The sequence below is a fragment of the Puccinia triticina genome, chromosome 6A (assembly GCF_026914185.1).
Source record: "Puccinia triticina chromosome 6A, complete sequence".
Taxonomy (NCBI): domain Eukaryota; kingdom Fungi; phylum Basidiomycota; class Pucciniomycetes; order Pucciniales; family Pucciniaceae; genus Puccinia; species Puccinia triticina.
This window is the reverse complement of record NC_070563.1, coordinates 2,553,005-2,568,563: the sequence shown is the minus strand read 5'-3', so window position 1 is coordinate 2,568,563 and position 15,559 is coordinate 2,553,005. Positions and strand designations below refer to the sequence as shown.

At 45.0% G+C, this 15,559-nt stretch overlaps 1 protein-coding gene across 1 annotated transcript; it reads left to right on the top strand.

Annotated features, from left to right (window-relative positions):
• Positions 1 to 399: 399 nt before the first annotated feature.
• On the top strand, positions 400 to 5,183 carry PtA15_6A346 (uncharacterized protein; the record flags this gene model as incomplete). The annotated part of the gene is made up of 16 exons (XM_053170041.1): positions 400 to 470; positions 562 to 685; positions 760 to 858; positions 924 to 1,036; positions 1,128 to 1,252; positions 1,334 to 2,295; positions 2,361 to 3,217; positions 3,307 to 3,550; positions 3,630 to 3,706; positions 3,778 to 3,871; positions 3,947 to 4,279; positions 4,356 to 4,443; positions 4,509 to 4,611; positions 4,692 to 4,779; positions 4,856 to 5,089; positions 5,169 to 5,183. The coding sequence occupies 16 exons, from the start codon at positions 400 to 402 to the stop codon at positions 5,181 to 5,183; spliced, it is 3,627 nt and encodes a 1,208-aa protein (XP_053021272.1).
• Between the last annotated feature and the right edge of the window lie 10,376 nt (positions 5,184 to 15,559).

Here is a 15,559-nt window from a genome sequence, read left to right as displayed (position 1 = left end):
CAGTTGTGTGCTCGTTGGATGGCTTGGCTTGGCTTGGCAAATTTTATCTGAGTCTAACTTCTCGCTCGGAGTCCTCTCTGTATGTGTTGCTTTAGCTCATATGACGTATTCCATACAGCTGCCGGCTGCAGTGCTTGTACATCCATACAACCAACCCCATATCACAGTCCGGCTGAAACCTTAAACTGTTTCTTTATCACTCCCGATCCACCCAATGATTTTGACCGGCCGGCCCACTCTACATAACCCTCACTCAACTCGTCCTCACCCCACCATGCTTCCATCATTCCTCAGTAGTCATTGTCCTTCAACTCTTGCTTCATCCCACCAACCAATCACTCTTCTTACCATTTCATTCGCCAGCGCAGTCTTCTTCTCTAGCCTCTTTCTTGACCGAGAATGGCCTCTCACTTGAGTGCTGATGACTCTCAGATGAAGAGCAAAGATGCCTTTTCTTTGCATACCCCTGCGTGAGCTCTCGATATTGCTAAGCCTCTGGCCATCCTATTGGGCTTTGCACCCAACTAACAACTCATTATGATCTTTGGTTATTACCACCAGCTCATCCCTTCCGGGTACCCCTGGTGGTACTATGGGACACCACACTCCCAACGTCCAGAGTATCCGTCGTCAAACCGCTGGCCATCGTGGCCCACTTCAAAAGATCCTGGTTGCTAACCGAGGGGTGTGTGATTGATCTTTACTAAAAATTTCGATGTTCATTGTATTTACTCTGCCGGGCTGCCCTTCAATTTTCAGGAAATAGCAATCAGAGTCTTCAGGACGGCTCATGAACTTGCCATGCACACGGTAGCCATCTATTCCCACGAGGATCGCATGAGTGCACATCGTCATAAGGTAAGATGGATTTATCACAAATCAAATTATGTATCAGTCGGAACTAATGTGGCTCCCAAATTTAGGCAGACGAGGCTTACATGGTTGGGAAAGGCTGTACTCCCGTTGGCGCTTACCTGGCTCAAGATGATATCATCCGTCTTGCACTTGAGCATGGAGTGGACATGATCCACCCGGGGTAAGAATTCGATTGGTCCATCGAAGAATCAATTACTCTCTCACTCTGCTGGCTTCCTGACCTCCTTATCATTTTCCATTTTGGCACCCAGCTATGGATTTCTTGCGGAAAATGCAAGTTTTGCTAAGAAGGTAGAAGATGCCGGTCTGGCGTTCGTTGGTCCACAACCAGAGGTGATCGACGGCCTGGGAGACAAGGTTAAAGCAAGAACCTTAGGTGAGTAAACCGAGTTAGGTATCATATTCTACTGAACCAGCATCTAACATATCGAAATAACCCGAACAATCCACCGTCTAGCTATCAAGTGTGGTGTTCCTGTTGTTCCGGGCACCGAGGGTGCCATCGCAAGCTACGATCTGGCCGATGCCTTCATCAAGGAGCATGGTTTTCCAGTTATCATCAAAGCCGCCATGGGTGGAGGAGGCCGTGGAATGAGAGTTGTGAGAGCCGCCGAGGACTTTAAAGAGTCCTTTGAGCGTGCCGTCTCTGAAGCCAAGTCGGCTTTCGGTGATGGTACTGTGTTCATCGAACGTTTCCTCGACAAGCCACGCCACATCGAGGTCCAGCTTTTGGGAGATAATCTTGGCAATGTCATTCACCTTTTCGAACGAGACTGCTCCGTCCAACGTCGTCACCAGAAGGTGGTCGAGCTTGCCCCTGCTTCAAACTTAACCGAAGAAGTTCGCACTCGGATCCTCGACGATGCCAAGAAGCTGGCACAGGCAGTCAAATATCGAAACGCCGGTACGGCTGAATTCCTTGTTGATCAACAAGGCCGACACCATTTTATCGAAATCAACCCACGAATTCAGGTAGAACATACGATCACCGAAGAAATCACTGGGATTGACATCGTTGCTGCGCAGATCCAAATTGCCGCTGGCGCTACGTTGAGCGAACTTGGTCTAACTCAGGAGGCTGTCTCGAAGCGGGGATATGCGATTCAATGTCGAGTAACAACAGAAGACCCGGCAATGGGCTTTCAGCCAGATACCGGGAAGATTGAAGTCTATCGTTCTGCGGGTGGTAACGGTGTTCGACTGGATGCCTCTTCCGGATTTGCCGGTGCTCAGATCACACCTCATTACGACAGTTTGCTCACAAAGGTAACTGTTCGTGGGGCGACATTTGAGATTGCAAGACGGAAGATGTTGAGGGCATTGGTTGAATTTAGAATTAGAGGAGTCAAGACCAACATCCCCTTTCTATTCCGAGTCCTCTCTCACGAGACGTTTGTCGCTTCTCAAACTTGGACGACCGTAAGTAGAAACATTACCGGTCTATTTTATACTTCTTCACATTAACACTAGTAATCTCTTTGCAGTTTATCGATGACACGCCAGCTTTGTTCCACTTGATTAGTAGTCAAAATCGTGCGCAAAAGCTACTTGGCTACCTAGGAGACCTTGTGGTTAACGGTAGCAGCATCAAAGGTCAACAAGGCGAGCCTGGCCTTAAAGACGAGATCGTAATCCCCACTCTAGCTCATCGTACGGATCCATCCAAGACGCTCGATGTCTCACTAACGTGTCAACAGGGTTGGCGAACAATTCTCAAAGCCCAGGGCCCGGCCGGCTTTGCAAAAGCAGTCCGTGACTATAAGGGCTGCTTGATCATGGACACTACTTGGCGTGATGCCCATCAATCTCTACTTGCCACCCGACTTCGAACGATAGATATTCTTAACATCGCCCGCGAGACATCCCATGCATTGGCCAACGCCTTTTCTCTTGAATGTTGGGGCGGGGCTACTTTTGATGTTGCCATGCGATTTTTGTACGAAGACCCTTGGGAGAGACTTCGCAAGATCCGAAAACTAGTGCCCAATGTCCCCTTGCAAGCATTGATCCGAGGGGCTAACGCCGTTGGTTATACCTCTTATCCGGACAATGCCATTTACGAATTCTCGAAAAAGGCAGTCGAGAACGGATTGGACATTTTCCGTGTTTTTGATTCATTGAATTACTTGGAAAACATGAAGATTGGAATTGATGCAGCCAAGAAGGCCGGAGGTGTGGTCGAGGGCACAATCTGTTATACCGGTGATGTCGCCAACCCTGCGAAGACCAAATATACTCTAGAATATTACTTGAAATTCGCGTCAGAACTTGTAGCCGAAGGAATTCACGTCTTGGGGATCAAGGATATGGCTGGATTATTGACACCCAGAGCTGCCAAAATGTAAGTTTTAAGAGTTTCCTATTCAGCAGCAGCAGTCACATTCCCTGTAACGTTTTGTTTGGTGACAATTTTTGCATTCGATAACACAGCTTGATTAGTGCGCTACGCAACGAACACCCAGATCTACCAATCCACGTCCACTCCCACGATACCGCTGGCATATCTCTAGCTACAATGCTACAGTGCGCCGAGTCTGGGGCAGATGTAGTAGACTGTGCCATTGATAGCATGTCAGGTATGACTTCACAATGCGCAATGGGTGCCTTATGTGCTGCCTTGGAGCAAAACGGACTTGGTACCGGTATTCGGTTTGAAGATATCCAAGCACTGAATGTGCGTGAACTTTCCCCGTTTGTTCCGACTCGAAACATCGCGTTTCTTAATGTCCAAAGACTGAAAATCTTCAATTTAGCTTTACTGGTCTCAATGCCGTCTTCTGTACAGCTGCTTTGACGCTAACGTCAAATCAAGTGATTCGGGCGTCTACGAGTGAGTTATGTTCTTTAGTTACACAAACCTGGGGCCGCTTGACTAATCAGGGGGTTATAACTTGCATTCAGACACGAAATGCCAGGTGGACAATATACCAACTTGATGTTCCAAAGTCAGCAACTTGGATTGGGTACGCAATGGGCAGCCGTCAAAAACGCTTATGTAGGTCGAGATGAAGAGCAGACATTTTTGTAAGAAGTCCACAAGTTAACGGATCCTTTGACTTTTGTTTTATAGATCGAAGCCAACCAGCTCTGTGGCGATATCGTGAAAGTGACGCCTTCGTCGAAGGTTGTCGGAGATTTTGCGCAATTCATGGTCACTAACAAGTTGAAGCGGGCCGATGTGGAAGAACGGGCTTCCAAACTTGATTTCCCCAATTCGGTTGTCGAGTTCTTCCAAGGATATCTTGGCCAACCTGTTGGCGGCTTTCCTGAACCTCTACGAACTCACATCATTCGTGATAAGCCCAGAATTGAAGGCAGACCTGGCATGTCATTACCTCCTTACAACTTTGAAGCAACTCGCAAAGAGTTGCAGGACAAATTCGGCAAGAGCATTACATCCACCGTTGAGTTGTTTTGCGTTCCTGCTATGATCGGAGCTCATGTGACTGACCTGCTGTGTCAATCCTTTTGCAAAAAAGGATGTATTGTCTCACTGTATGTACCCCAAAGTGTTCGAAGACTTTAGGGAATTTTTATCCAAGTATGGCGATCTATCGATATTACCCAGTCAGTTGTCTCTTCTCCTAATTCTTGGTGAGATTTACCATCTGATCAGTTATTTTAATGGATAGCTCGACACTTCTTGGCAAAACCTGAGGTCGGCGAGGAAATGCACATTGCAATCGAGCAAGGCAAGACCTTGATTGTCAAGCTATTAGCATCTGGCCCTGTCAAGTAAGTTAAGATCTCAACTTCTTAACTTAATAGAGAGGACATACTATATTGAAACTGGTCCTATGCTTCTGCATTTGCAGTCCTGAGACTGGTGTTAGAGAAGTTTTCTTCGAACTGAATGGGGAGACTCGAGCAGTTCAGGTTGAAGATCGAAGCGCTGCAGTTGAAGTGAGTAACATTACCGGATCTCATTTATCGGAGCTAAACAAGACAAGAAATTTAACATCCCAGTTGTGATTTCTAGACCGCTCATCGTGAGAAGGCAACCTCCGATCCGGGCTCAGTAGGATCGCCGATGGCCGGAGTGGTTGTCGAGATCCGGGTCCAAGAGGGACATGAAGTCAAGGCCGGCGATCCCATCTGTATCATGTCGGCCATGAAAATGGAACAAAACGTGACCGCGCCTGTTGGCGGAAAAGTTTCGCGGGTGGCTATCCAACCTGGTGACAGCATCGGATCGGGTGACTTAATTGTCGAGGTGAGCTTGGGTATTTTTGTGTTTCATCCTTTGATTCAATCGATGTCAATATTCGTTTCGGTTCTGCTCCGTGCATCAGATCAAACATAAGTAGGAGAACGGTCAGACAGGTGGATGCCTCGCGACTAGACGGTTCAACTCGAAGCAAATCATAGCAATAATCATAATACAGCGGCAAATCCCCAGTCTGTACTTACGTGAGATCAGCCAACCAAAAGAGAGAAACCGATACGTGGTCCCTGGTGGCTCATCCGCCAATCAACTGATCTTTGCATAAAACCGCTAAAATCTTATGGTAATTGGGGCCAAAAAACCAAAATGAAATTGTTGTAAATAAGAGCCAATGCATAATTGCTTGTTTTTTCTCATTTCCTTTGCTATCATGTTGAAGAAAGAAGCTCATGCGTTGAAAATTTAAAGGTAGCCCGTGTGTGTGTGTGTGTGTGTGTGTGTGTGTGTGTGTGTGTGTGTGTGTGTGTGTGTGTGTGTGTGTGTGTGTGTGTGTGTGTGTTCCAGCTTGTATATATGCCAATTTATCCTTCCTCCATTTCATGATTTGAAGTGATTTATCTATACAGATATATAAGTGTGATGTTCTTTCTTTCAACTTGTTATCTGAATGTTCACAATCTACTGATTCCCTTCCATTAAGATGGAGTTTTTGCTGGGTTGTGACCCTCAAAAGCAAGAAATTGAGCACAAATGTCATCTGGGCAGTCTTCTGTGCTATCTCTTGTCTTTGTCAAATGTCTCCACCCCTTCTGTCGCACAATCTGGCCCCTCCATTGTAATAGCTTATATATCCATGGCTTAGATAGAGATAAAACCATCTGCTTTCTGTGTCACCACGGACGTTTGCTCAGCACCTGTTTGCAAGTGCCTTTGCACAATTCATGCCAACATTTGGACCAATGCTGGTTAGATACTGGTTCAAAGTTGGTTTGATGTTGGTCTGATCTTGGTTCAAAGAATGGCTAATGTCAGGTGCAATCTAACCAGATGCTAACTGGAATTATATGAGATGTATTGTGGAAGGTACATGTAGAACATACACCATCCCTATACTGAAACTAAGCCCAACCATGATCAGGTGGACTCAATCAACACCGCAAGAGCTACGCTTTGCTACAAAAAGCGGCGCTTTTGTGTAGCAAAGCGGGGGTACCGCTTTTTCAAATGACAATTAGCAATAGCGCAAGTGGAAGGCCGCTACTTAAAGCGGTAGCGAAGCGCCAGTACCACTACTTTAAATATGATTAGCGCGTAGCGCAGCAAATTTTTTTCCGCTTTTGCTAAAGCTGAGCGTAGCGGCGAAATTGGCACTTTTTGGCGCTATTAGCGCCTTGTAGCGCCCAAAGCGTAGCGAATGGGGCAGCTTTTCTTGAAAAAGCGTAGCGGGCCAGTCCGCCTTTCTGTGGAAAATGCCTTAGATGAAAATTAATCATCAATCCTCCATCAATTATGATGCTGGGGATTGATATTGGAATGTTGCTACAGTAGCGCAGCAAAATCGCTAAAGTAGCGTTTTTTCCGCTACTGTAGCAATAAGCGTAGCGGAATTCCGCTATTCACCGCTGAAAATAGCTCGCTATTTTTGCGGATCTTTTCTGCTTGAAAAAAAAAAGCAAAAAGCGTAGCGCCCAGTCCGCTACTAAAAGCACAGCAAAGTGGGACCCAAATCGCTACGCTTTTGCTACGCTTACCGCTTTGCGTAGCGTAGCTCTTGCGGTGTTGACTCAATCCACGATGTTGACCAAATGTATGAATGTTTTGACCTGATTTTTTACCTCTGTCTATACCCATACCCTGTAGATTGCTCTAATGCATGTTTTTGATTTTTTTTGGTCAGCCTAAATGCACTCCAAAAAAATCCCAAAAGCACTCAAAAATGAGTGTATGGAGTGTGCATCAAGCGGCATACTGGGGTTTAATGCCGCTTGATGGCTATTGAGTGGAGTACATGTGTACCCCACTCAATGACCAAGTGCTCCCCCCCTCAATGACCGGTACAGAGAGGTCATCAAGACCAATTCAACTCAGAAGATTAAAAACCAAAAGAAGTCAAAAATTCAATTCAAAAAGGAATTCAATCACTCTATTTTTAAAATAGAAAGAAGTATGAAGAGGAAAAAAATAGTAACACAACTTGGGAAGACAGAAATTACCAAATTCCAGACCAATCAACAGTAGTTTAGAATCAAATATTTGGATCGATGTTAATTGTAAGTCGGAATGTTACTTTTTTATTTATTTGAAAATCTTTCTTGAATCAGAGAGACAAAAATGGTGCAGTAAACCAGAAAAAATGTGAACAAAATGTGACTTTTCCAGAAAGACAGTTCTTTTATAAACTTGGCATCTAATTCACTACACAACAACTTAATGATTCTGAATTTACGCCGTCAGTATCTTGAAAATCGTGAATTCTCATTCTGAATTGAATTGATCCACATTCTCCTTCAGAAAGCTCCATGTGCAGTGGAAGTTGGAATTCAGGGTGATTAAACATGCCCCAATTCACTCGTGCATGGCTTGCCCTTAAATCCCTACAAAAAAAAAAAAAATTGGAAAATTTACTTCAGGGAGCCATTTACAGAACACAAATAGAATTTGCAACTATGTTCCAAGGTGGCTACGCCACCCACTTCCAAGGGTGTAAATTTTATACCATTTCAACAGTCAGCCAGCCAATGGTACAGCCACTCCACCTCATATCCAAGGCTGATTTCTGCCAATATATTAGAAGAGGAATCTCACATCCCAGATAATTTCAAATGGGTTGATTTGGGGATTGGAAATGAATAAATTCACAACTTCTACATTGTTCTCAAATAACTACTCTTTGGAACTTAACTATTGAAATTTTCAAATGGTCTGCTTCAATTTGAACATGGGCTCAGCCACTACCAGCCAGATAATAAAAGATACTCTCTTTAAACATCATCACCATTCAACGACCCCATTCCGCCAGACACAATCAAAGGAAAAATTGGAATTTGAAATCAACTTGCACGTAAACTCCCTCTTCTACCTAACATATAAATCAATCACAACCAGATTTTTGAGTCTTGGATAAATTATTTCCTCAAATCCAAGTGAACATCATGACTTATGCGGTTCTTCTTCCTATAGAATTGCAGAGACAAGTCATGCCCTATGTTGATTCAAACCTTGAAAATCTCAAAAATGCTGAACTAGATCACTTCTGGCAGGTTGCTTTTTGAAAATGAATCACAGCTTGTTTCCTTGCATAGATTTTTTGCCAAGTTTTCAGTCGCCTTATTATCATCCTTGAAACATTTTGCCCAATTAGATCTAAGCCTTGTGATATTTTTGCTATGATCTGTTCACATAACAGCTGACCTTGAAGAATCAGATATCCACCTTGCAACCAAAAAATATCATGGTGATACCTTGTTAACCAAGGTGATCTTTTATTCTTCTTGAATTTCCTTGAGTAATAAAGCATGCTGAATATTTGCAACCTGACGGTAATCTTTTTGCTATTTGTAACCTGACGGTAATCTTTTTGCTTGCACCTCTTTCATTTTTTTGTTTCTACCAAGCTCCTGAAAAACCGTGCAATCTTTGATGTTTTTTTGGGTAGGCTCCTTCACATGTTAAATTTCTCAAGGTTTAGATTTTGGCCAAAGAAAACTACAGTTGAGGTTCTTGAAATTCTTGCAGAGCTGATTGCTTGCAGGTCATTGACTCAACATTTCAAGCAGACCCAATATAGCATCTGCTGGTGGGAAAATTGATATGGAAAATCATGTGCATTCAATTGATAGAAAACATTTCAAAAAACTACTCTGCACATTGTTCCTAAAACAATCAAAGATATGATGATTCAATATAAAATCATCCCAGAGAGAAACATAACTTTGAGTAAGAATGACATGATAAGATTGAAATTGATACCCAAGATTATCCACTTAACATTTCAAGCAGAACCAACCTGGGGAATACATACTGGAAAACTGACATGGAGATTAATGAAGATTTAATCCAAAAGAACTGTCAGAGAGGAATTTAATTTTAGATAAAACACACCAAAAATTCACTGTTAAATATTTAATACATCCAAATGTTTCAAATCTAAGTTTATTAAAGACCAACAAACACAAAAACAAAAATCAAGGGTTTCCCCCTTTTAAAAACCCCCAAAAAAACCCCCAAAAAAACCCCCAAAAAAACCGCAACCAACACCACCTGGCCAATACCCAACCTCTTCTAGAGAGGTTGCAAGTATTGCGCCAACAACCCCCAGCGCGCCGCATTGAAGGCAATTGCAAAGGGGGGTCATCATTATCTAAACCTCAAACTGTGCAACTGCGACAGCGGAGGGGTTTGGGTCTAACACTGGCTGGAAGTGCAGCGCAGCGAGTCGACTGGGGATTCACACTTGCTTGGTTCCTCCTATTTATACCCCACCCCGCACTCCACAGTTAACCAACCGTACAACCCTGCCACTCAAGCTTCACAACAACACTCGCCTCACCCCCTCAACCGTCTCCAAATTCACCAAGCTGCCTGGCCCCTCCGCTTGCACCAGGGGATATTTTGACACACTCTCCAGAGAGTGCCATACTGTACCCTTTTTCCATAACTGTGCTGGATGCCTTTGATGAAAGTAGTGTGAGAATTAATGAAAAACTCTGGAACTAATCCACAAATGATCTGAAAATGATCCTGGATTGATGCAAAAACCATCTAGATGTCAACTGGAACACAACTAGAACACAGTTGAAACCACTAAGACACAATGGCTACAATCAAATCATAATTCAATTTGAACTTTTTGGTAATTGAGATGAATTATTGAGGTTCAATTCATGTTGTTTATATGCGCATGAAGTTGGTAATTGTTTTCACTTTGCTAATGTAACTGTCATGTGCGCATGTGTAAGTTTGTTACAAATTGCAGGTTGGGCCTCCCGCAGATCAACAACATGTACAACCCTGTTAGAATGATGTGAAAGGCCCATCTGAATTGGCATATTTCCCTAAAGAAGGCCGGTATCATCTAGAATTGAGCCAAAAAAGGATGAAAGTAGGGTGAAAATATCAGTCAAGTCAAGCTTGGAGGTGTGTGGTCCCAGATTTCAGATAGACATCATGGATTCTTAACATATATAAGCTTGTGAGTTTTTTTTTTGTGTTTGTTTGTTTTCCAATGTCTCCATGCACATGCATGTGAGTTTTTTTCCACTTTGCCAATGTCACCTTGTGTACGCGCGTACATTAGGGTGACAGATCACTGGAGGGGCTTTTCACAGCTCCATTACAAGTAAAAACTGTTCAGAAAGCAATGAAAGCCCCCGCAAGTCACATTTACGTTGTTTGGAACCCCTTTGACATAGAGAAATTGATCAACAGAAATTCACCATAAATGAGTATTAATTGGGGGTTACTGACGCGCAGCATAGGTGGCCTAAGTCCATGGCCAGCGCCGGCCCCATTGAACCCGCGGCGGCAGATGACCCAACCTAAGAGTTGTTGGGGCTGGACGCCGTGCTGGTTAGCAACACCAAAGGAAGATACACACGTTTACAAAGGATGGATATATGCGTGGTTGACCCAAGCAAGTAGGGACAGACCCTGTGGAAACTCCTACGTCCCAAGGGACCTTTGGAAGACTCAAAGGTATTTAAACTCAGTTCAAAGGAGGTTTGTCCTGCTCATTTGTTATTTCCTTGACCAGCGCGTATCACTCACTCTCAGAAATTCTTTGGCCGCCCACCCACCCTTCAAAGAAAGAAAGGGTAAAGGTGAGTAGGAAGGAAACAAAGAGGAGAGCGAGGATTACACGCAAGGGGGGCTCACATTAGGCCCTCCTCATGAAGCCTCCTTCTAGCCGCTAAATCTGTCTTGCAGAAGAGTTGCCACTCCAGGCCCACCACGCTAAAAACACGCGGGCGCCCTGGGCAAAAGAGCGGCTACGGCACGCCTTTCTAACCCAAGATAAGAGTGGCCTCTTCACGCAGCCAACCCACGCATTGAGGGGCCTGGAACTAACCGTACTGACAGGGCGTTTGGGCTCCCCTAGGAGGCTGGGTAAAGGCCAAGCAGTTACAAACTCAGCCTCCAAAAAATGTACAGCTAAGGCGCGTCTCCCATGGATTTGGCATTGATTAACTATGATTTCATGACAGATTGTAATTAAGTTATTATTGGGAAATTAAATGGTTATATACAACATTGCATGCAAGGTCCTGTGATAATTCCACATCACTTCTGACACACTTCCCATTGACTTCTAAAGAATTTATCAATCATTTCCTAATCCACATCTGACTCACATCAGAGCCAGAACAACATAAAATTAGACTCTGGCACTCTCTGGAGAGTGTGTCAAAGTCTCCCCTGGTGTTGTGTTGCTACACAAGTCCCAAAACTTCACCCACCACCCAGACAGCTGGTCCAACTTGTACAGCATACCCCCTTGCCATTCCACGCCTCCCCCCTCATCCCAGCAACTCATATCCTGCGCCCTTTTTTCATGGTAATGTATCCCAACACCCCAAAATCCAGCCCACCATTGCCCCAGCAACATATGTATTGCCTGGACCAGCTCCTAACCACTAATCACCCATTTTTTTCCACCCACCTGCCACTTGCTAAATCTGAGGCACAATGCTCCTCTCAATTTGCCAGGCATAACGCGGCGTTGCTTGGACTTCCCTACCACCTACCCGCTGTGAGAATGAAAGCTAGTTAGTCGGTGAAAGATGTCCACTAACCACCTCCTTCAAGAATATTGATTTCCGGGTTGTGTGATTGTTGGTAACTTGGCTCCGCACTACTACTTTCCGCTAGCCTTCAGCGCTCCTCTACTGAGCCTGATCTATAGCGTAATAATCCACAAGTGATTGAAGCTCCGCACTTTGTAAGCACTGAATCCGCAAGTAACTCTCAAAGTAAAGGTAAAGTCCCAGATAATCCTTTTATAACTCTAGTACGTCTGTAATTGTAAGTACAATGATGAGTCCCTTGTAAGATGATAGGATGGATTCTCCATAGGGTCCAAGATCCCCGTCCTTCCCCCCTCACACATTGCCGTTCCCACCCGATCCCACACATCTGACACTTTCCCGCACTAGTCCTTCAGCTCCGCCCGCTATCCCGCTCGTCACTTTCCCAGACTCCACTCCTCTCCAACACTTGACCTCCCACCGTCCTCTGTCTAGCCCCCGTCAGTCGGTCTCTTGCCACCGCCTCCACCCCAGTTCCACCCGCTGGTGGAATCCGCTTTGGCTGTCGTGACTCACCCGCTGACGCGCCGCTGCTACCAGTCCACGTGTGTAGCCCCGCCGCAGTCCAGCCCTGTCTTTTCCGCTCCGATCTGAATACCCAATCCAAAATACGCAATCCGCAATCTGCAATCCACAATCCGCAATCCGTGCATTCCAGTCCGCGCGTGACTTTCTGTAAGCTTTCTTAGCGTGCTTTCCTGAACTCATCCTCAGTGCTTATTTCACCGGAATGCACTCTGCCTGAGCGGCTTTGTGCATTCCCGCCCGCGCTATCCCCGCGTGGACATTCTACCGCGCTCGCCTATATAAATCACCACACCGCCACCTGCTCAACTTCAGGCACAATGCTTCTCTCCATCCGCCGGGCAGAAAGTGGCATTGCTTGGTGTCAGGGACAGGGTTGTTAAACGACTGGTCCAAACTGATTGTCTCTTCAACCACCTTAATCACTACCAACGACATGACCGGGAGGCAGCCAAGCACATGAAGAAATACTGATGCAAACAGCTCTCCCCCTCTTTGTTCCCGCAGTTTTTTTTTTTCTTCTGTAATGTTGCCTTGTAAACTGTTGTCTTGCTATCTGAGGCCACATCAGCCATTCATTGTTCTCTCGGAATTGCTTGGCCCAAGGCTATCCCTTGACAAGACGCAATGTCCATGTTACCTACTACAGTCCTTTAGCTTATGACTCTTATGCGACCGCTTTGATCTCCACAACGGTGTTAGCCGTATGATATGCTGTGTCCCGCGAAACCGTCCCGCAGAGCTATTCCACCCAACACACTTTGAATAAGCAAGTACAACCATGACTCCCAAACCACACTCTTCAAAGGCCGGTATCCTCTGCTGTTACAAGCCAGTACTGTCCCATATGAGCGTGCGCGCATTGGACAATCTCAGACTTCAGTTGATTTTTGCGCTTCCACCCACCCAAAGATTGTGTTGGTTGATCAACCCTCTGCGGTAACCGCGGCGGCCCAATGGGCAGAAGAGACGCTTTCCTGTTGAGGCATCGTGGCCGCAAATTGTGCCCCATTTGGGTTATTTTTGTCTGGAGCAAGTGCATGTGGGCCTGTCCTAGTTGCCTTATGTTTACACCGTCCGGTGGTTCTGCCGTTAACGCAACACACACCTGTCAAAGCGCGTCTGCGCAGCGCCGGTTAGCCAGATATGCGCTAAATTAACGTCCTCAGGTCCTCAAATGCGTGCTGCGAGTTTCATGACACAAGCATAACGGCGCGCTTGACAATTTGCATGTCAGGAGGGATCAACCTGACGATCAGTATTGATCGGACAAATACCCCTCATGACCCCCTAACCAAGCTCATTCGCAAACCCGGGGCCCGTTATCTGTTGACTCAGCCTTGTCCTGGAATTCCACAAATATACGAAAACCTGACTGTCAGTTCACAAAAGACCTGGATCAACACAATTAAGGCCCCAATTATAAACACCTTTTTGAGATATTTTTAAAAATGAACTGAGAAGTATTTGAAAACAAAATGAAAACATTTTTTTTTCTCCAAAAATGGTTTAAACACACCTCCTGGGTGTATTTGAGTGCATCTGCAGTATTTTTGAAATTAAAAGATCTCAAAAAAAAGTTCAATTTCTTTTTTGGGCAAGTTCAAAAACTTTTCAAAAATATCTCAAAACAATGTTTATAATTGCGGCCTAAGACTTCCGCAAGCCTGTGCGGCCAGTTACTCATATTCAGTTTCATAAACATTCAGCTAAATGCCGAACCAACCACTGATGTTCCTGCCAATTGCCTGATTTCAGACATTTAATCCCTTGGACCGACCAAATCAATCAATTGCGGCATGATGGTTGAGACCAAAGGACCTCATTATCAACTTGTTGCCAGAAGGATAAGGTGACCTTGCCTCTGGCCAACAACTCCGCCCGTGAATATCCCACTTTCATGAAGCTACTACTCACTTCCCAAGATTGAAGTGCGTTAAACCCATCTCCGCCTTCCCCATTCACCAACTTACTCACTTTTCATTTCCCAGGCTCAAAGAACTACCAAAGCTTTCTCAGGATGTATAACAACACTTTATCTTTCACCTCACTTGGCACCAACGTCGACCATTCAGTTCAAGGCCTGTTCAGCATAAATTTATTCAAAATACCAGAAGTGCTTACACACCAAATTTTGAGTATTGAACCTCCTGAAGGAACCAAGCCCGGCTTTGCTCAAATCTACGTTGTCTGTGACAAGGGTTTTGGCGGAGCAGAATGTTGGGCTAGCAAGGCTAAAGGCAAATCTGGTGACTCGGGCAAAGGATCATTGATGGAGCCTGGGCTGATCTTGAAGTTTGTCCAATACTTACAGCAATGTCAGAAAAGATTGCCAAATTTTGTGGCTGAAATAAATTCTGCATTTCAGCCACAGGCCTGTACAGCTTCACTGTACAGGCAGACAAAACCCGTTTGGGCAGCTGGTTTTGCTTGACATGGGTGCCGGGCCGGGCAAGGGGCAAGGGAGGCAGGGAAGGCAAAGGGCCAGATCAAAGTAAAATTGCTCCAGGAATCCAATGGTGGGGCCCTCAAGGCCTCAAAGTGGAAAACAAAGAAACTGGGTTTTTTCTTCTGATGAAATTCCTGACATACAGGAGACATACAGGCTTTGAGGCTGAAATAAGCGGTTCAAAAGCTGGCCGCAAGCTTTTCTGACATTGCTGTAAATGCAAATAATCCATACGCAAATGTTTTCTGGTCTGCCAAGGATATTCTCCAGTCAAGGAACACATTGACACTCAAATTAAAAGGAGTTCCCAAAACCTAACTTGCAAGCTCCCCGCGCGCCGATTGCACGGGCCTTGAGTAAGTCTGCCATCTCTGCCGGAGATATGCTGACATTGTGACATGACCTTTTCCTGGGGGTTCATGTGTTGTACATTTGATCACTGCTTTTGCCAACAGACAAATTGAGCTGCGTGATTACATATCACCTCAAAAGAATTTCACATTCCGCAATCAAAATCTTGAGCGCTGATAGGGCTGCTAAGTAATAAAACTATTGCTGCTGAGTAAAACAATTAGTGTTGCTGACTTTAAAAAGTAGTGCGGGGCATGTGGGCTCTGCAGCGGCGCAGCTGCCTTTGCCTCTAGTAAATCATAAAATCATAAAAATATTTTGGTGAGGAAATTGTGTATTACCTAATCAGACAGTCATATCCCCTGCAAAAAAAATATACAATTTGATGAT